This window comes from Neopelma chrysocephalum, unplaced genomic scaffold (genome assembly GCF_003984885.1).
Source record: "Neopelma chrysocephalum unplaced genomic scaffold, ASM398488v2 Primary Assembly neopelma1_60, whole genome shotgun sequence".
NCBI lineage: Eukaryota > Metazoa > Chordata > Aves > Passeriformes > Pipridae > Neopelma > Neopelma chrysocephalum.
In genome coordinates, this window is record NW_020897715.1 from 14,910,412 (window position 1) to 14,931,147 (window position 20,736).

At 43.1% G+C, this 20,736-nt stretch overlaps 1 protein-coding gene across 2 annotated transcripts in view; it reads right to left on the bottom strand.

The window, feature by feature from the left end:
- Positions 1–547: 547 nt before the first annotated feature.
- The window catches only part of GSK3B (glycogen synthase kinase 3 beta), a 154,238-nt gene continuing 134,049 nt past the window's right edge, over positions 548–20,736 (bottom strand). For both annotated transcript variants that reach the window (XM_027681239.1, XM_027681238.1), the window contains 3 exons: positions 19,096–19,282; positions 13,350–13,448; positions 548–5,681 (listed from right to left, as the gene is read on the bottom strand). In XM_027681239.1, coding sequence (XP_027537040.1) covers positions 5,614–5,681; positions 13,350–13,448; positions 19,096–19,282 — 354 coding nt within the window. In that variant the 3' untranslated portion in view covers positions 548–5,613. The remainder of the gene's footprint in view (positions 5,682–13,349; positions 13,449–19,095; positions 19,283–20,736) is intronic.

Consider the following 20,736-nt stretch of genomic DNA (forward strand, 5'->3'; position numbering starts at 1 on the left):
TTGCGCTAATAGACATGTCATGTTTAATACATACATTATCCAGTACCGGAAACCCAACTCAGAGATAGCTACGTGCTGATTTGCTGGAGGAACGGTCCACTGGACGTGGTCTCAACAAACTTTACAGATCACCACCAAATAACATTACTAATGGGATCCAATGATTAAAAAAAACAACCCAAACAACCATGAGTGCAGGATTCAAGCCAGCAGTTTACACAGGTTAAGTTTGTATCTATAGGTGGACGGTAAAGGAAGATTGGTTGGTTTCAATTTGAAATATTTATGTCCCAGGGTTCCTCTCTCCATCAAATCAAACGGTATCATAGACAAGCTGGCATCTCTTGAAAAATAGCATGGAATAACACAGTTCATTTAAGAAAACATGCTCATTTCTTGTGGTTTTTCTTCTATTATTACAAAGATTTATGTCCACCTATTCTTGCAGAGTGGAAAGAGGCATGAGGGTGAGGAACAAGGGTTGGAGAAGGGAGAGAGGAGGAGGAAAGAAAGGGGCAATTTTTTGAAATAAAGACCACACACTTGGTATTTTTTAAATTTCATTTCCAGGCTAACCTACTTTTTATTTAATGCAAATTACAGTACCAGTTAACTATTTCCGAACCGAGTCACACAGAACAAAACGTATTTACAAGGGGAATGGGGCGGGGGAAATAATAAAACATTAAGCATACTTTCCACAAAAAAAGTTTATATTTAAAATGAAAAAAAAAAATCAGTCACAGAGGCATTCAAGTAGTAATAATGTTATACAGGTTTTGCTTTTCCTTTAAATCAAGACAGATTTGCACAAGTGTATGCAATAGTTTGTATACAACCCACAGTCCTTAATATATATATATTTAGATTTCTGTTTTTAAGATGGAAGTGGTCACGCTAATTGGTGTGTACAGGCCCAAGTGATCCATCAGCAACACATTAATGAATGCAAATTTTACAGGCAAGCAAATTATATATATATAAATATATTTTATATATATATATTAAAAATAAATTGAGAAAGACCAACACAAGGAAGCTACTTTTCTTGAGCTAACCCCTTAGGTACTGTTTTCCTTTCCTGTCGTTTTGCCATTATTGCAGTGTTGCAAAACGAAGCCAACTACGACCAGAACCGGCCGAGAGCCCCGTGGAAATCAGCTGCCACCCCAGGGGTACCCGCTGGCAGTCTCCAAAAGGCAGAGCCTGGACCGAATACCCTACTGTGCTTTTCCTCATCGGCTTTTCCTTTTTCTCCGCGGTGGCTGAGGTTCCTAGTACAGGAGTAAGAGTCTGATAGGCTGCTTGACTTCTGTTTTTCCAAGTACTGAAAACCGGGGAGGGGGGGAATTTTAAGTTGCAAGCTGCAGGCACCTGCCATCATTTTAGGTAGAGCTTGGCTTTGAAACAAGGGGAGAGAGTGTTCAGGGATCTTTTACCAGCCAATTTTCTTTTGCAGGTCATTATTTTTTTCCCTAGCAAGGTAGATAAGTTTAATATTAAACACCAGTGTCTTGATTGGGTGCCCACTGGGGGAGACAGACTGCAACCGAGCCCGGCTCAGAGACCCACTCTACAGCAGGGCTGACATAAGGGACAGATCAAGACCACACTGGGTTAAAAAACAAGCCCGAAAGAGAGTAAAAGAAGAGAGGGACAGCTCTGAGCAGACTGTCACCAACAGCTTGGCATCACTGACGTTCGTGTCACCAGAAAGAAAGTGCAGCCTCTGCTTCACTGGAATGAACACGAGATGCTTCGAAATAAAACAGCAACCTTTGGTTTGGTAAAGAGTTACGTGTTTTCCCATTCAAGACAATCTTATGTGGAATACTAACAAGGTAGTAAAACACAAGCAAACTAGTTTTAGAAACAAGGCCTTCGTGCTGGGCACAAGAAATCAAGAGTCATGTTAAACTTATCTCAAGAAAACAAAAATGTCTTTGGGGAGGGATGTGGGGGAAAAACAGGGAGAAGAAAGGGAACAGAAAGTCCTCCCAGTAGAAAAAACCACCGCAGTCTCCTACAGTGATGCCCCTGCTCCCGCCGCAGCCAAATGGCTCCAAGCGCAGCAAATCTGTGGGATGTGGGGGGTTTCCCTCCCTGGGAGTCCTTTCCGCTCGCTGAGCCTGGCTGCTGCCCTCGGCACAGCCGCAGGGAGGGTGGAAAGGCTGAGCCTCCTGGAAACTGCTACTGCCCAGAGGGCTTCTGGGCACAAGACTGAGGGGAAAGACAAGTGAAGTCTAAATGAGCTCTGGGGCAAGTGTCCGAACAAAATCAGTCACTGCTAGCGGGAGGAGGAAAGGGCAGGGTGGGCAACTTGGAGACTTCCAGAACAAAGCCATGGCTCCAATGAAATGCATGACGGTGGAGACGGTCTCCTTTCGTTCCGCTACTGATCAGGGTATCACCGAAACCTTACAGCACTCAAAGAGTTAGAAAGCGGGAGGGGGGAGCAAAGATGCGGGTTTGGGGTGGGAGACATTGTTAATAAAGGAAGAGGAGAAAAAAATAAAAGGGAAATAAAATTCAAAAAATCATGGAAGCGAAGGCACTCCAAACTATATAGATACACTATACATCGCTAGAGTTATTGTTACAATAATACAGGCCGGTACCTACTGTACAGAGTTAAAACTATATGGCTTTAAAAAGCTCGTCTACATTTTGTCTGATTATTAAACAGAATCACTGCCCTGAACGGTAACTTTTTGCTCATTAATAACAGTTCCTGGGTCCACATATTTACATACAAAACAATAAAACTCAAAATTCAAAAACAACCAAAAATAATAATGTACAAGCTTGAATTTGGTGAGGAGCTTTGTTTTTGTTGTTTTTTTTTTTCCTGTGATTTTTTTTTCTTTTTCTTCCTTATTTACAAAAAAAGGTTGTTCAAAGACCTGGATCTAACTTGTATAAAAGAGTGTGTGATCCTGCTATGATCCTTGAAAACAGAAATAAAACCAGAGGGGCGCCCCTGACCCTCCCCCCCCGCCCAACACACACACAAGACACACACAGACGCCAGCACAGTCACAAAACCAGAGAGAAACGCTCTTTTACTCCCCTCCGCCAGTCCTAAACAAAAAACCGAAAAAGAAAAGCCACATTTCCTGGCACAAGCAGCAATTTTTCTTTGATAGTTTTATTACTTTGTTTTTTAAAGACTCGGTAATTTACTGCCTCCAAATAACAGCGTCTGTGGCCAGTGCTTCAGCAGTCTTGTCTATACAGCAGATCCATACCCTGCCACTGTCCTACTTTTTGAGTCTCCCGCATGGATTTGGATCACTGGGTCAACCAAGCCCCTTCACTTACCTTTCAGGACACTGACTAGCCGAGCGCATGCGTTAAGACGCTCTTCAGCCCTTTCTATTAAGCTGCAGGTAAGGATTTGGAAAGCCTTCTGTTTCTCAACATGGGTGTGCTTTCCTTTGCAGCCAGCCGGAATGCAATGACAGCTAAAAAGCTTTAAAACCTTTTTTTTTTTGTGTGTGCCCAACAGCAAACGGCCGCAGGGTATAACATGAGGGTTTATCGGTTTCACGGTAGGTGGTCACTCACCTCTTCAAACAGCTCCTGCCTCCCCAAATCCTCCATGTGTCAGGCAGGAGGGAGAAGGCAGGGCTTTTATCAGTTCCAGGGCTGCTAAGAGACAGTTTCCAAAAAATCCCATGTCAACAGCACAAAAGGTACAAGAAGAAACGCACCGAGCTCATGACAAAGCCCCTGTCGCCCCTGCGGCGGCCGAGCTTGCCAAAGCCACCACTGCCGGTCACCCCTGGGCCACATGGAGGTCCGTGTGCTCCCGAAAAGCAACTGCTTGCCTTAGAGATCCGCAGGTCGGTAACAGCTCGGTAAGCACCAAAGGCGACTATAGTTTCTCTGAAGGAGGAGATAAGGCTGGAGCGGACACCAACCGCAAGCCTACAACAAGATCGGGTCTCCAAAAGTCTTGTTTCCGGCCGCTCCCCTGACCCTTTCGCGAGGAATATTGCTTTGACTTCAGGAAGAGAGACGTGGATGCTTGCGCCACACGCTGTCGCAGGGAGGAAACCCGGACCCTGAACTGATGGACTAGAACAAGCATTCACCTCACACTTCAGTCAGACTGATTTGAGATCGTACACAAAAATAAAAAAAGCAGTACTGTATCTATGTATACATGTATATATTTATATAATATATATACACACACACTCATAGAGCCAGCTTTCCTACAAGTCAGCAGGTACAAATTACTGTCAAGAGCATTCGGATGTGTATTTTAATATTCTAACATAATGGCGACGTGGCAACATGCATCAATAAATAGAGATCCAAAAAAAAAAAAAAGGCAAGAGATTAAAAAAGATGAAATTAAATACAGATTCTAGCTGTGGATTTAAAATCAGAACTATCAGAGAATGTGGCATCCTGCAAGTTAAAACTGCAGTTTAAAAAAATATTACAAAATAAACCAGTAGCCTGTTAACAGTTCACATTATAACCCCTGGTATCCTTTTCCTGTACGCACCTTGGGAAAGGGAAGCCTGTTCAAATCAAGAGCCGGGGAGGGGCAGGGAGAGAAAAAAACCCAACCAAACAAGCTTTCACAGTGGCCACTTTCCAAAAAGTCCCTTAACATCCACCAGCTGGGCCCCTGCCCCTGCTGAGGATTTTGTTCGTCCGCTCTTCTCTGCTGAAGCCGGAGCTGACCGTCCTCCTTGCCCTGCGCCGGCCTGACACACAGGGAGCAGGAGCTCCGGCTGGGCAAAGGGGCTGCTTCGGCAAAGCCAACCGCTGGTGTTGGTGCATGTGTGTGTATTATATTATATATCACTCACTCGGGAAAGGCTTTTCCCATATGAAGCTGTAGATTTCTTCATTGCTAGCACTGATTTTTAAAATGAAAGGCTTCCACTAGCGGTTCAAGCCTTAGACACACGGCAAACCCTCCCTCCCACCCCATGGCAACCTATTTTCCTACCACGTCGCCTGCTCCCCATGCCAAGCCGGGGCAGTTCTTCAGATAACCTGGGATATGGATTTGCTGACAAGAAACGCTGAGCTCTGTTGAATGACCCCTGCTAAGCTCCCGACCAAATTCAAGCTGTGCACTACATCAAAGTCCGAAACTTCACTTAAAAAGAAAATAAAAAAAGAGGGTTAAAAAAAAAAAACTTCAGCAGAGAATGAGGTTTGGGGTATTTTTGTTTTGTTTTTTTCCTTCTTTCTGTTGTGGGAGGGGGTATGAGGCAAGAGTCCTGGTTCTGAAGTACACAACAGCAAACTTCCAACATGAAGAGATTGTCGAGGGGAGAGACATTGGTGTGTTGTATTGCTCCGCTTTCCCTCCTCCCCCCACCTAGTCCCCTGCCCCGGACACCCTGCAGAGTGAGAATACAATGAAACTGGTTTGTATTTATAGATATTTTACAAGGTTAAATAAGAACAACAATAATAATAATAAAAAATTGAACACTAAAATGAACAGGTTGGTTGGTTTGTTGTTTTGTTGGTTTTTTTTTTTCCTCTTTTTAATTTTCTTTCCAAATGTGACCAGTGTTGCTGAGCAAGACTCAAAATTACTGGTGATTTTTCCTGTGCAGCTGGCTGCTTGGTACTGGTTCAGGTGGAGTTGGAGGCTGATGCTGTAGCTACACTATTGGTCTGAACTCGTTCTCCTGCGTTAACATCTGCAAACAACAGAGGAGAAGGGAAGAGAGATAAAACAACCAGCATTACCTCCAAAATAGAGACACATTTCAAACAACAACTACAACATTCTCTACACAGGGAAACCCACAACTCCCACCAAGATGCTGTTTGGTTAGGATGCTCTCCTGCCTTCAGGGTGCAGATGGAACAATGAAATCTGGGGAGAGGGGAAAGATGGCCTTTAAGCAGGACAAAGGCAATCTGGAGGTCTGAGGGCTGGCATGCAAACACCCAGCTGGGCTCTGGCAGGTTTTGCAGTACCTGAGCAGTAGCAAGTCGCCTGTGTTGCATTCCCCCAACTCTAACTGCAGGACAAGGCACTCTGGCATGGCCAAAGCCAACACATCAAGTGTTTGTGGTCACAACAAGGTCTCACACTGGTGCTGAAGTTTCATATTGTTAGTCCTTCTTATAACAAAGTTGCCCATTAATTGTGTGAATGGCGCAGACAATGAACATGACAAGCCTGCTCCCCTGGCAGAAACAGCTTGTATGCTACCGTGTAACTCATGCACTAGTTGCTTTAGAAAATGTCTTTCAAATTTACTACTTTATTCTGTGTTGCTCAACCCAAGTTGGATCTGCCACTCTCTGAACTGCTGAAGCAGATTAACATTAAGGCTTGAAGCCAGTAACAAGGTTTACACAAGTACACGGCATCATTAGAGGACTGGATCTCTGCAGTAAATGGTCTCCAACACCTTCTCTTCTCAGGGAGGGACAGTGTTTCACAGAGACAAGTCACAGGATCAAGGGCATGTGTCAAAGTACGTTCCAAAAAACCAGTGTTTGCAAAAAAATACCGAAAGGAAATTCACTGTAACTGTGTTTTCATAGGCCACATGCATCAAGTATTTTCTCTAAAAAAAAAAATAAAACATTCGTAGCATTACAAGAGTTGATAGGGAAAAAAATGCACCAATTTCACCTGGAATCATTTTATCTAGTATCTGATTAGTCAAGGCACAAAGAAGTAAGTGGGTGAACATCTAAACATGTAAAATATGGAACGGGAAAAAGATATTAAATGAGGTTTTCTACAAGAGACTGCCATACATTTCACCCACTTCATTTAAGTAAGGTTAACTGCAAAACTATCAAAACTGCAACAGGAAAAAAACATCAGAAAGACTTATCATCTTGGTACAGAAGAGGGCAGACTGGGCAAATAGTGTATTCCAAAAGACACGTGGAAAGGGCTTATAAAAAGAATAGATTTACTGACCTCAGACTGAAGGACTGTATGACTAGCATAGGTACCAGACATGATAAAATACAACTGGTGAGTGGGGAGTGCAGTGACATTCCTCCCGCAGGGAAGAGTTTGCAGGGCAACGCAGCTGGACAATGGTCTACAGTAACCTAGTAATGAAACCCCACTCCTCTTCTGCCACACTGACCTGACCACGGTTGGAAGTGCAACCATGAGCAAAGGCAATGGGATGAATCATAGAATGGGTTGGGTTGGAATGGACTTTCAAGATCATCTAGTTCCACTCCCCGTCATGGGCAGAGACACCTTCTACGAGACCAGGTTGCTCCAAGCCCTGTCCAACCTGACCTTGAACACTTCCAGGGATGGGACATCCACAACTACTCTGAACAACCTGTTCCAGTGCCTCACCACCCTCACAGTAAATAATTTCATCCTAATATCTAATCTAAACTTGCCCCCTTTCAGTTTTAAGCCATTCCCCCATGTCCTATCACTACATGCCCCTGTAAGAAGTCCCTCTCCAGCTCTCCTGTAGCCCCCTTTAGGTCCTGGAAGGTGGTCTAGGGTCTCCCCAGAGCCTTCTCTTCTCCAGGCTGAACAGCATCAACTCTCTCAGCCTGTCTTCATAGGGGAGATGCTCCAACCCTCCGATCATCTTCATCATCCTCCTCTGGACTCTCTCCAGCAGGTTCACATCCTTATGCTGGGGACCCCAGAGCTGGATGCAGTACTCCAGGTGGGGTCTCACAACAGTGGAGAAGAGGAGCAGAATCAACTCTCCCAACCTGCTGGCCGTTCTTCTTTTGATGCAGCACAGGATATGTTGCTGGCTCCCATCAGCCAACACTCCTAAGTCCTTCTCCTCAGGGCTGCTCTCAAGCCATTCTCTGTCCAGCCTGTATTTGTGCTTGGGGTTGCCCTGACCCAGATACAGGACCTTGCTCTTGGCCCTGCTGAACTTCATGAGGCTTGTACAGGCCCACCTCTGAAGCCTGCCAAGGTCCCTCTGGATGGCATCCCTTCCCTCTAGCACAACGACCACACCACACAAGCTGTCTAGAGATGGGCAGCACTTGCTGAGTCACAAATTAAGTAACACACACAACTGCGACAAAAATAGGAAATCAAACAAACAGCAGCATCCAGAAACACAACGGACAAGTGGGAAGAGAGGGTGATGTCTATTTGAAAAGGAAATGCTATGAGGAGAGTGTGGGAAGAAAGGCAAATTGTCCTGTGGGCAGAAGATGCCAGATGACTGCTCTCAGATTTTCCTGTTCCTTTTAATCTCACACCAAATTAATTGCATCCCCTCCCTCATGAAGCAATGACCATGATGATAAAAAAAATACCCTCATACAATTAAAGCCCCAATGCAGCATGACAACAATACCAACGATATTTGGGAAGCTAGCCTTGCAGGCAAGAGGCATCCTCCTATGAGGAGAATTTCCCTGAAGGAGCAATTCCCAAATCCCAAATGCATGCAGACCAACGATGACTACGGAAATCAAAAGTTACCAGAGAGCCAGGTAACAGTTTCCACACTTTAAACTCTCACCGTGCCTGTTCTAGATTAATTTTCAAGTATAGATAAACTCCAGTTAATGCAACATCTGCTGGTAGTGCCTGATGCAAGCAGTCCAGCTGGAGTCTGTATTTTTGGCAGAGGATTTCTCTGTATGTGTACAGAAAGTGCGTGTATTTCATTTACTGATATAAAATGTGCCTTTTGATCTCCATTTCCTGAAGACAGCAGAGGCTGAAATTGTTATCATTACATTGCTACTGCACAGAGATAAAGCAAAGAAGATGAGGGGATGGAGCTCCATGTAATACATGCTCCTTTTCTATCATCACTCTAATGGGGAAGTTCCTGAGAAATATATATGCCACATGTCAAAAGAAAGTCAGGTGATGCAGTCCAACAACATACAGAAGTTCCCCAAGGCTGGGACAGTGCAGAGCAAATTCAAGGCTGCACTTGCTCTCAACCCACAAGAAAATGCAGTATTTTGACATTTCAGTTCATTTGTTGACTCTGCATTGACAGGACATCCAAGGAACGAAGAGGGGCTTGTTCCAGCATTTCTTTGCTGAAGCACTGGAAAAAGAGCACAACTGGAGCATGAGGTTCTCTGGACATTCATTTACTCCTCCTCTCCATGAGAAATCAGTATTTGGGCATAAGAGAAGAAGATCTAGGCCTTCAGCAACGATGGTAAAAGACATCTGTTTTGCAAAGCAGTGTCCTGTGCCACTGCCAAAGCCCTGCTGGGGAGCACAGCCAGGAGCTGGATGCAGCTCTCTGGCACAGGACAGATGAGCACTCGTCACACTGCGGCTCCAGGTCAGGGCAGCCTCTTTGTTCTAAACCACCCACCTGACACCTCTGCCTGTGCAGGCAAGGAAGAGTCACCAGGGCTTAAGTGTCAGCTGCTTCCAAAAGTTCTTTCAAACAGAGGGCAAAAGTATCTCCCATCATTGCAGAGAACCTCCTCCAAGTCAGCTTTTCCCTCTGAGGAATGCCTCAGCTTTCTTGGAGGGTACGTGACATTCCTCAGAAACCTCCCAGAAAGCAAAGACAGGGCTACAGTTCAGAGAATGACAGAGACGCCAGCCCAGTCTGAGAAAGCCCATTAGCACTAATGACAGCATTAGCTGGTTGGATTTGTAATGCTGACAGACTGTGCTGCTCATCTGCAAAGATAGAGAAACAAAGCTACCACCAGCCGGGGAATCCTCACAAGACAGCTGAGGAGACAAGTGGAAGGAGAAGGAAAGCCTGGTTTCCCTATTGTGCCTGCCTGTGGATGTAAAAATCCAGGCTCTGAGCAAAACCGGCAAGAGCAAAATATGCAAGTTTTACTTCTCTGTCATGGATTCATCCCTGTGCTGAGCTTGTAGAAACCTAAGTTAATTGCTTGACTATATTCTCCCAGTTAAGAAATTAAAGTTTTCCAAAATTCCTTCAATGGGAATATCACAAATGCACTAAATCTTATTTTATAGAGCACTGTGGTCTTTTTCAACTACCACACAGTGGCAGGTAACACCAGCTCTAATCTGTTTTGTTGCTGAAAGTTCAGGCACATCATTGCATTTGGGATTACATGGGATCAACACAGCAGGATGCCTGAGACGATGACCCCAGAATCCCTGCTGGCACAACTTCCCTGCAGATGGCAATTATGCTCTTCCCATCTTAATGCTGACTAACAGAGAGGTAACTACTGCTGCTGGCTGATTCAGGAAGAAAAATACGTAGTCGCATAAGCAGATATGCATTCAGCTTGGTGTGCATGCTCCCCTCTCGGATGCCATGGCTGCACAGCTATGAAACCATCCTCTTCCTCCTCCAGCTACATCAAGGCAGCATCCCCAGAAGCATGGCTGAACTGGCATTTTTAATCAATGCCTAGTGTAATTCACAGAAAACTACCACACTATTTCAAGCAGTGGCCAATAAATCTTACATTCTTTTTCCTCCGCTTTGCTTTAGACATGCTACTAATGTCAGAGAATTTCTCAGAAAGATTTGGGTGAATTTACTAATGCCAGTGCAGCAAGGCTTCATACTCTCGCTGGTACCATTATTACAGCGAGTCCAGCTTTATGCCTCAAGAGAAGAGGAAATTTACAACAAATACTTTTTTTTAACACTGAAAAATTACTTAAAATAATTCCCCTGCATTTAAGATCATGATCCCAGGATTACTGTTGCACTGGGCGATTGAATCATCATTATGAATCTAGCAGTTAACAAAAATTACTTGCTTTGGATAACTTTTAAAAATGTAGATGTGTGTCATGCTGGTTAGCACAAGGGTTAGTCTTGCTGGCTTGATGAAACCTGCCCTGTTAACGTGGTACGTTGCAAAGCCAATCTTTCCATCTCTTAACATGCCACACCGCTGCTAAGTCTCCTGGGAAACACTACTTTGATAGACTTCAGACAAACAGCCCTCTTTTCGCTAGTTATTCTCTAACTATGACCCTGTCTTGCTGCATGATCAAAAGTGGTGCTTGACACCTTATCAGAAAGCTGAGATTCTGACATGGCTGCACACCCGCAGGACAGCTATAAAAACAACAGGAGCTATTTATTATGCAAGCAGGTAACAACCACCCACCTGGTTACCTACAGGGATGGACAGGCACACTGCATTGCAATGTACGTGCACCTGGGCCTCAAGCTCATGGAGCAGGTTGGACATAACAGCAGGCACTTGAACCTCTGCTTGCTAGATAGAGCACAAGTTACACACTAATAAAGTCAACTACAGTTACCTATGATTTGCTTTTCCTTTTATTGCTTTGAGAGCTACATTTTGCTGCATCCTCACCACTCAACAAACTAGTTTCTGAACTTGTACTGCTAAGTTACATAAGCAAACATTTTGCAGAAAAGTCTCCTGCCTACCAGGATGCCCTGGGTTAGGTGGGAGTTTTGCTGAAGTCACTGAACAATTCAACATTCACTGCTCTGGGAGGTGCAGGAGTATAGAGAAAGAAGGAACCCTTCTATGAAAATGTCTCGCTAAGTGTAGCACAACAGATTAAAATGACCTCAACAGGACCTAATCCTAAAAATCATACCTGTGATGACATTGCCACCATCTGCTGTGAGAACCCATGTGATTAAGAAACAACCAAGCGGTTGTGCTGCAGAAACCCAAAGCCACAAGCTGAACTTAATTTCACAATTTCTTTCCAATTATTTCCAAGCTGCAAGAATATTATTTTTTGGTTTGAACTACAAATAGAAGGTCTTATCCCAACTCAGTGAAGTGCTTGCAAACAGAAGCTTTAAAAATGTTGACATAATTAACACGGGGGGTTTTTTGAGGGTGGAGTGGGCTTTGGTTTTTTTTTGGTAGGTTGGTTTGGCTTTCTGGGGTTTTTTTGTTTGTTTTTTAAATACTTCACATTTCGGACTCGACCTAATGCATTTTCCCCCCACATGGACCCTTGAAAAGTGCTGAGTGAAAACAGATTTTTTGACCCTATCTTGGGGTCTTGGCAAAGAGAACTCCATAAAAGGCGTGAAAGGAACACTAAGCAAAACAATATTTTTCAGAAAGGCTTAAAATAATTTTCCATGTTTGTATTTTGTAGTTTTTAAATCACTTTTACTACTTTATCCGCTTTTTTTCTCACTAGTTGTTGGGCAACAGATGCACACAGAGAACAAGAATATTTGCAAAATACCACCAAGTGTGTGAAACAAACATAATACATTTTAAAATAGCCATTTGTCTTCTCCTAAATTCAGAGCACATAAATTGTATAAGCTGTAGCTTTTATCTGCTGCTACTAGAATTTCAGAGAGAAGCCTCATCTTTCAAACCTGGGTGCATCTGTCTGTCCCAGAGTATGAAAATGCTTTCTATACAGCACTGGCTGGACCAAGTGCATCAGGTATCAGGTAACTGTCTGGCACATCAACAAGCAAATGCTTTCCTGCATGTTTCAAGAGCAGCTTTTTAATCAGGCCTTCTCTTTATCAGCTGTCTTACACTAAGAAAGCACCTTGCACCTCAAAAGGGGTCATGGCCCTTGTCAAATGGGGCTGAGGTGCACACAGGACACACACGCCCATTTTGCAGCCTGCCTTTGGCTGGCCCAGCCCCGAGACAGTCGGCTGGTGTGCTGACTCAGGGCTGACTCAGAGGAAAAGTGCCGGGTACTAAATCACCTCTGCTACATCCTGCAGCACCTGGGATTTTCTTTGGGAGTCTCCCAACTGGTATTACCAGGCTTTTAAGCTTTCACTGGAAACAGAATACAATATGCAATGGCTAAAGGCCAACAGTGAGCTTTTAAAAGGTTTCTGACAGAAACCTGAGACAGAGCAAGAGGCAAAGAAAAAAATCACTCAGTGCTGGCCAAAACCCAAAAGGAATCTGCCTTGTGGCTCAAGATGACATGAACAAACTCAGTAAAAAGCAACTGCAACTACTTAGATGAGACAGTGAGCACACTGACTGAACTGCTTAACTAAACTCTTTAAATACTAATGCCTTTAGGGAAAAAAATCCTCTCCATCCACGCTACATGGAGGTTGCATGTACTGAGCTACCTGTTTCTTCTCTTCCTAGGCATCACAAAGTCATGCTCCAAGTCAGTATTAATTTCAGGGTAGCTGAGAGCTCAGAAGTTAGGTGCAAACCAATCCACAAGGATTGCTAAAAGCTAAGTGAGATAATGATTTTTTTAAAAGTGGAAGTCTGAGTGAGAAGGACCAAGAAACTAAGCAGTCAAAAAACAGAGTTTGAGTGCCCTGAGTTAGGATTTGGGTGACACTGAAACAAACCCTTCCTCCCTGTTCACTTTGAGGGCCAAGGCAGCTTGTGGGCCTCAGCAGAGCGGAAGTGCCTGGGCAGGGGAGCGAGGGTGGGGAGGGAGGCAGGCAGTTGCATGTTCTCACCTGAGGCCGCTGTAGCGTTTGTAGGGGTTGAAGCAGCTGCTTGGTTCCGGGCATGAGCAGGGATGAGGATCGAAGCCAGAGATGGGTTACTTGACAGTTCTGGAGGGGAGGTGGAACAAACAGAGTTAGCTCATCATCCACAAAGTGCCCCACATGCAGGTTCAGCTCCTAGGGTTTCCCCCTGTAACAGCAACCTCAGGCAAAACACATGCCCTTACAAGGTCACGTTACGTTTTCTTCTTTGCCAACCAGCGAGAGGAAACCACAGCGATATTTGGCAAGGCATTCTCCAGAGCAAGACTCAAAACTACGAGTAGTGGTGCAAGGGAATTATTTCCTAGAGAAAGACACTGGCTTGGGAGTCAACAAAGAACCAGCTAAGCCTGTTCCTTGTCAATGGTCTGATAATGCTGTTTGCTTCTGAGCACTGGAAGGATTCCCTTCACAAACCCACCTGCAATCAGTCTCAGGGAGAAGGCTGATAACAGTGGTGCTGCTTTGGGCACTGGTTCAAGCAAGCAAGCAGCTGGAACAGTTGCTCCAAGAGCTTCAGGAATTAGTTCTTTGGCTCACTCAAGCATCATTTTTTCTCAAGGACCCAGGAACCCAAGACCAATCTCTCACAACCATCTCCTTGAGCGAGGCCAAGGAGAAGTGACATATCCTTTAAAAGGACAGGGAAAGGGAAAGGCAAAGCAAATTGGTCAGCTGGGCATTTTAAATGTACAACAAAATGATGCAACCATTCCTTCTGGGACATTAACCAAGGAAAAAGCAGTCATGTCTTCTAGGCTCCAAATCTAATATAGTTTCAATGTGTATCAGAATGAGAAATAGGCATTTTACAGCCACAACTGTGGGAGGATTAAGGGCAACACATTGCCAAGAACTGACAATCTTCTGGCACCTTTTCAAGAGAATCTAGTGCCTCACAGAAGGTGGGACTGAGCTGAGACAAGACAGGTCCTGTTTGTTTCAGAAACAGGAGTGACTGGCTGTCTCTTGAGAAAGCAACATCCGGTAAAAAGGATGTGAACAGTCATCTCACGGAAGGAGACGGATGAGTTTTGGAGCTCCAGGAGGTCATCTGGAGGAGAAATGAGAATAGACAGCTTTTTACAGAGGACCTCCAGATAGCACAGGCTGTACAGAAACCCATCCAAATCACACCACAGGTTCAGCAATGGGATTTTGGACACAGTCTCAAATTATTTGGGCTCATTTTTGAGAGCCTACTGCTTCTCTTTAATGCTAGTTTTAGACTCACGGCCTAAAGGGATCAGTAGTCTACTTGGTGATTTTTTTTTCTCAGTTAACTGTTACATTAAGTTTCTTTACTGCTGGGAGGACAAGATACAGAAGACTCACGTGTTTACAAGCCTCTTATTACTGCACACTTTGACACTGAGTTTCAGCACTTACGAATGTAACCAGGTTGCTACATTACCTGCAACCCATCCAATCTATTCTGTAATATCTGTTCAGGTCTAAGCTAGTCCTCCTAGAAAGCCTCAATATTCAGAGCACTGGTACAAATACAAAATCCTCAATTCATGTGGGAATAATTCAGAATTCATATATTCATAATGTTATGCAGAATTTTCAAATCTCTACTTTAAATGGAAAAATAAACTGAAGAATCATGAATCCTAAAAGTCAAAGTGGAACACCAGTCATAAACTTCAATACTATCTTGCTCTGTGCTAGAAAATGCTGCTCCTTCAGTATTTTTTTCAAATTTGTTTTCCAAATCTGCTATTACTGGGAATGCACTCTTTACCTTGCTCTTTTGAAAGTTTTTATCTCCCCTGCATTATTTTCTGGAAACAATACAGGGCTGTGACCCAAACAAAAGCAGAGCTAAAACGACAAGGAAACCAAATTTGCTACCTTCTGGTGCTACGCGGTGCCTTGAGGATGCAGCTACAGACTGCCAAAATTGCTGTAGCCAAAGAACCAGTTGGTCAGATGGAACAACACCCTTGCAAGGGCACTTCAACCTCATTCTCATTCCTCCCTCATCTGATGTTGTCAGAACACCTCCTTTTGCAGCACCAGCTGTGGCAATAATACTAGTTTTTTGTTGTGTTTAATGTAAGTGCAACCATTTCTCTGAAGCTACCTTAAACTTTCATAGAGACCAGAAGACTGACCTTGCTCCTGTCTTCTCAAATCCCACATTATCTTTCTTGATATGAAGTTTCTTAAATTCAGCATGCTCTGAATGTCTTGATGCTTCACTTAAGAGGAAAAGGTCAATTCAGACAAGAAGCAACCAAAGTAAATTAAACTCTTTTGGTTGAAGTTTGTTAGCAGCTTTCCTCGAGAAGTTGTTTGAACTTTTGTTATAGTGTATTTTTGCACCTATCGCATCTGTAAGGATGAGACATGGCAATACTGAGGAGAAAGCTGCAGTCTACAGAGCGTTGAGAATCTCTGAGAATCCTCAGTGATTTCCCCCACAGTATTTGGACAAGCTGTTGAACTGTAGCCTGATTATCCAAATCAAACATGCAACTCAAGGTTGGGTTAATTACAATGAATAATGCTGCAAGAAGGTATTACAGTCAAGGCAATCCAGACAAGTTTTCAATATCATGATGTGAACAGAGCAGCTATCACAATTCCTTCACAAGACCTAACTCCATTCCACATCAGCTGGGAGAACCCCTCTGGCTTTCTTTTGATCAAATTATACCATTTGCAGCCAGTTAACATCTCCAAAAAGGAGTAAGAATGAAAATGTCCAGTTTTACTAGAAAACCAGATCATCTTCATTCTCAAACAAAAGAGAATGACTAGTGTTGGCAAATGGTGCAGTGCTTTTTTCAGTATCATTACATGTGACATATCAATTCTAAGAATTCCCTGGGAAAACTATTTTTGTATCATGTTTTCTTTGTCACAATAACAAACTTTGCATTCTGTATCTATCTTAAAAAAACCCCAAAAACTAAAGGTCACAAGCCAGGGTCATTAAAGAATAAACCAAACAAAAGAAAAAACCCCCACTCCCCTCCCCTTCAGTAAAAATGTAGTCTGTCATAGAGAAGCATGATAACCATTCCTCAGTGCTGAGTCACAGAAAGAATTTTACAGTCTTTAATGGCCAATATGGAGTGACATCAACTTTTGTGACCCAGCACAATCACTGAAATGGCAATCATTTCACAGGTTGTTTGAAAATTCAGCTTCTAAGAGAAAAATTGCTTTCCGTCTTGCAGATCTAACAGCTACTGAACTGCAGCTCTGTGGCTAGTGGAGATACTTCCTTGGCCAAAGTAATTTTTTCAAAACCCAACTGGCATATTTATTTAAACAGTTGTTTAAATTAAGAGAAACATACAGAATGACTAGATAATACTCTCTTCCACAGATCTCATATCTACAATAAAGTCAGCGTCCACATGCTTCACAACTATAGCTGGCAGTCAAAGACTATGAGCTTTATCTTCCATATACTCTCACTGCTCTTCTTCTAGACTATCTGACCAGCACCAGTGCCCAGATCAGCAGAATTGATGTGACCCTTGATTTCTTTCCGAAAATCAATCCAATGCATTAACGGTTGGATTTATGTTATTATTTCGAACAGTTCTGCCCTTGAAACTCCTGCAGCTACCTCCTACTTCATGGGTTTCAGGCAAATAAAACACTCTAAAACTTAATATTGTCTGTTGAAAACAAATGCCATTTAAAACAAAAGGATGTCTTTCTTTATTTTTTAAATTACTACACATGACTTAACATGATTCATTATCCAATTTCCAATTATCTGATCTGTTTCCCGGTTGGAATTTCTGCTCTGGACCAGCCAATTTGATGGGACCTTGCATGGTAAAGACTAGAGAACAAGGACTGCACAGTAGTCACAGGAGGAGCAAAAGCTTCTTGTGTATCTTGAGTTCACAATCAGGACTGCTGCCTCATGAGACTCACTGCTGTGCATTTATTATTTACAGAGTTCTTGAAATCACTGCGCTAAGCAATGTATTTATGTATTTTAAAACAACCCTTGTTATTTTTTTGAGTTTGGCTGGTCACCTGCAACACAGCTTATTTGGAAATGCATTAATGACCAGTCTGTGTCCTGCCTTTCCTTTATAGATGGTACAACTGGCACCTGTTGATGACTCGCTTTTTTTATCTTAAGGAAATTGCTCCATAGGAACTATTTTCACTTGCCATTCGCAGGAATCACTGTGCAAGAGGAGAGCTCATCAGCTCCTTAGGATGGGAACAGAAGCTTTGAATTTGCTCAAGCATTAGGGTAGCTTACCCAGCAGCTTCTACACTGCCTGAGGGGAATCAGGACACATTCCCAATACATACACCTGTTTTTCCCCTAAGGATTTTTAAACAGACTCACTGTAGAGCTTTCCAACCCTTTTTAGAAACCTTGTTTTCATGTAGTAGATACGTCCAGTCTTAATGTCATTACAAAACAGTCAGAATCAAAACAATTTCAGAAAGCACAGGGGTGAAGCTGTATTAAGATACTGGGATCAAAACTACTTTAGCTGCTGAAGACAGCCTTAGAAGGGGGGGAAAAAAAGCAATTCAGGAATACATGGAAGGACCTGTAGCATAACTACTAAATTTCTAACAACAGACATGGAAATCAGCACAGAGGACAGTGACCTGGAAGCACAAGCTATTTACCTGAACAGTTTAATGTGTTTATGCTTTGGAAATGTTTTAGTATTTTCAATATATTTACCTTCTGCAAGGCAGACATTTAAAACAAGTTAAAAGCGTATTTCTAGGCAGCTTAACATATTCCTTTGTACAGATACAAAGCTGAATTTTTATTTTTTTTTTAATAAAAGGGCTCCACATGTTGAAGGAGAGGGCTCTGCTTCACATTTTGGTAGAGGGGCAAAGAGTTTGAAAAATTATATTGATGCTAACTGAGCCAAAAGGTGTTTCAGACTTTCAACAGAAAATCCACACAGAACTATTCTTGCCCACAGGGTGAGAATTGGCAGCTAATCACTTTAAAAAAAAAAAACAACAGGAAAAGTACTCCAAAATTAATTACTAGCATATTTTTATGCCATACTTCTCACATTCTCTGTCTTGGCAGGCAAAACTATTCTGGGGGGATATCAGTTTTACACTTCTGACTTCTGTGGAAAAAATACATGAATGGTTTTAAAATTCAATATCAATCTGGCTTCAAATAAAAAAGTTAGATGTCCATCATTTTTACATTTTCTAAATGACTGGGTCAATCGAATGCCAGATGAACTGTACAGCACATAAAAGCTGGACACTAAAGCCTCTGTATTTATCTTGCATCCAGAACTAAAATGGGCAGCAACACTACAAACCTCCCTGTCAAACCTAATATGCATTACTACTTTGTTATGGTGTTTCAGGTATGAAGAAGCAGGATCATCTCCAAATGATAACCTCCATGGTCCACTGACTGTGATATTTCACACACAGCCATCAGCTAGGTTGCACACAGTGAACTGCAAATGTAAGCCTCCTTGATGCAATCCAATAATAACATCCCTCAGTACTTCAACACAAAATTTGAACTGAAGGCATCAGGCATCTGTCCTGTAACTCCAACTCCCTTTCCTCTCTTTTTGATATGGACAGCCGGTTATGCAACTGCTTAATAACATTAGTCCTGCTCAGAGATTTTTACTTTCAAGGGAGTAACATCCGCATTACAACAAACATTCATCCCAGTACTTCTTCCTAAAGAAGTGATCCTTCAATGCTCTCAGGCTACCTTGAGTGGTGAAATTGAAGAGTGCAGGTTTATCTCGCCCATTTGGTAACTTGACATTTGGGTCCCGTAGTTCATCGAAGAAAGAGTGTGCACAAGCCTCCAGGGGAGTCAGGCGGGCAGTGGGGGTGTACTCCAACAGACGGCTACATAGCGCGATTGCTTCTGGTGGAGTGCGGGGCCGGAAGACCTAAAAGAACAACAAGAAAACAAACAAGGAGAAAGGGGTTGTCTGGGTATACTTCTTTGTTGACCAGAAGCAAGTCAGCGCAATTAAACCTCTCACTGCCCAGCAAGCTGGAACAAACTTGCATTTTGTGCTAATCAAAGTCCTGCAGTAAGTATGGGAAAATCCAGTTCCTGGGGTTGAGAAAGGGTTAATTGCAACGTCTTGCACTAGAGTGAAGGTGCAATGCCAGCAAGAGACTTCATGAGAGCGCACTCAGAAAAACAACTTTGAGAATGAAGGGGAAACTCATTCAAAAATCATGACAAACACACAGGTGCTACCAGCCATGCATATGGAGTGAAGGTGGGGGAGGAGGGTTGAAATGAGCAGGATTCACCGAATATAAAAATATAATAAAGCCCCGCTACAGTTCTGGGTTGTTTTTTTCTGGCTAGTGTATGAAGTCTTACTAACACAGACTTTTGCAGGCAGGCAGGTCAGATTGTTGCTATGGAGGCTGCTGTTCAACTTTGGAGAACAACAAGGAAAGCACGGGTGGGGTTGCAGGAAATGTCTAGCTCCAATTTGCAAGTTACTCCTTTTGTGACCTTATTCTGGCAAGTCTCTCCTGTAAGTTTATTGGGATAACTCCTGCACATTTGGTATTTGTAAGGACAGCTGAAAATTGCATTCAAGAAAACCATTTTACTCTAACAGATTTTTTTCTTGAGTGATTACAAAAAGGAGTTCTTCGCTGCAGCTTTGTTTTAAACCTCTAAGGATGGTTCTACCCACTGCCAATCCGACTCCCATCCTCCTTTCTCATGACACCATAAGCAAAATAGGAGGTAATAATGTATGTGACTTGGATGGCCTCCTCAAGCATTTGCCTCTTGCTATGTTGCAGGTGATATGCAGTCTGGGAAAAAGGGAGTAGGGTGGGCATGAGTGTTAAGTTCTGATGCCAGCATTTTTGGTAAAAACTGAGCTAATCCAAAATGCCTTTGCACCAGTGCAGGTGAACTCAAGCCACACAGCACCAAGGAGCCAAAAAAAAAAAAAAAAAGGTATGACATGGTAGTTAATCACAGATGAGGAACTTGCAGGCACTCCTTTGGTAGGGTTTAAACTAGACATATACGCTCTCTTGAATGAGAATCAAACACAAATGTCAAGTTCTGCAGGGGCTGAAATTTTACCCCCTTGGTGCCCATCTGGGTCAGGAGCATTAAGGTTTGCTGCAGTGTGTGCCGTACTAACTTGTATGGCAAGGAATCCTGACTCAGGGGGTCAAGGAGTCAGGTATAAGAAGAGCTGACTTTATTCCTACTATGAAGTTATTGCAAAACAAACAAAATGTTTTTGCACAAGGCCTATAATGACAAAAAGGAAGGCTTTAGCTTAACACTGCTGGCAGAGAACCGCTACTGACCACTGTGCCATCTATGTAGGGTCATGTGAAGGGGCAGCAGAAG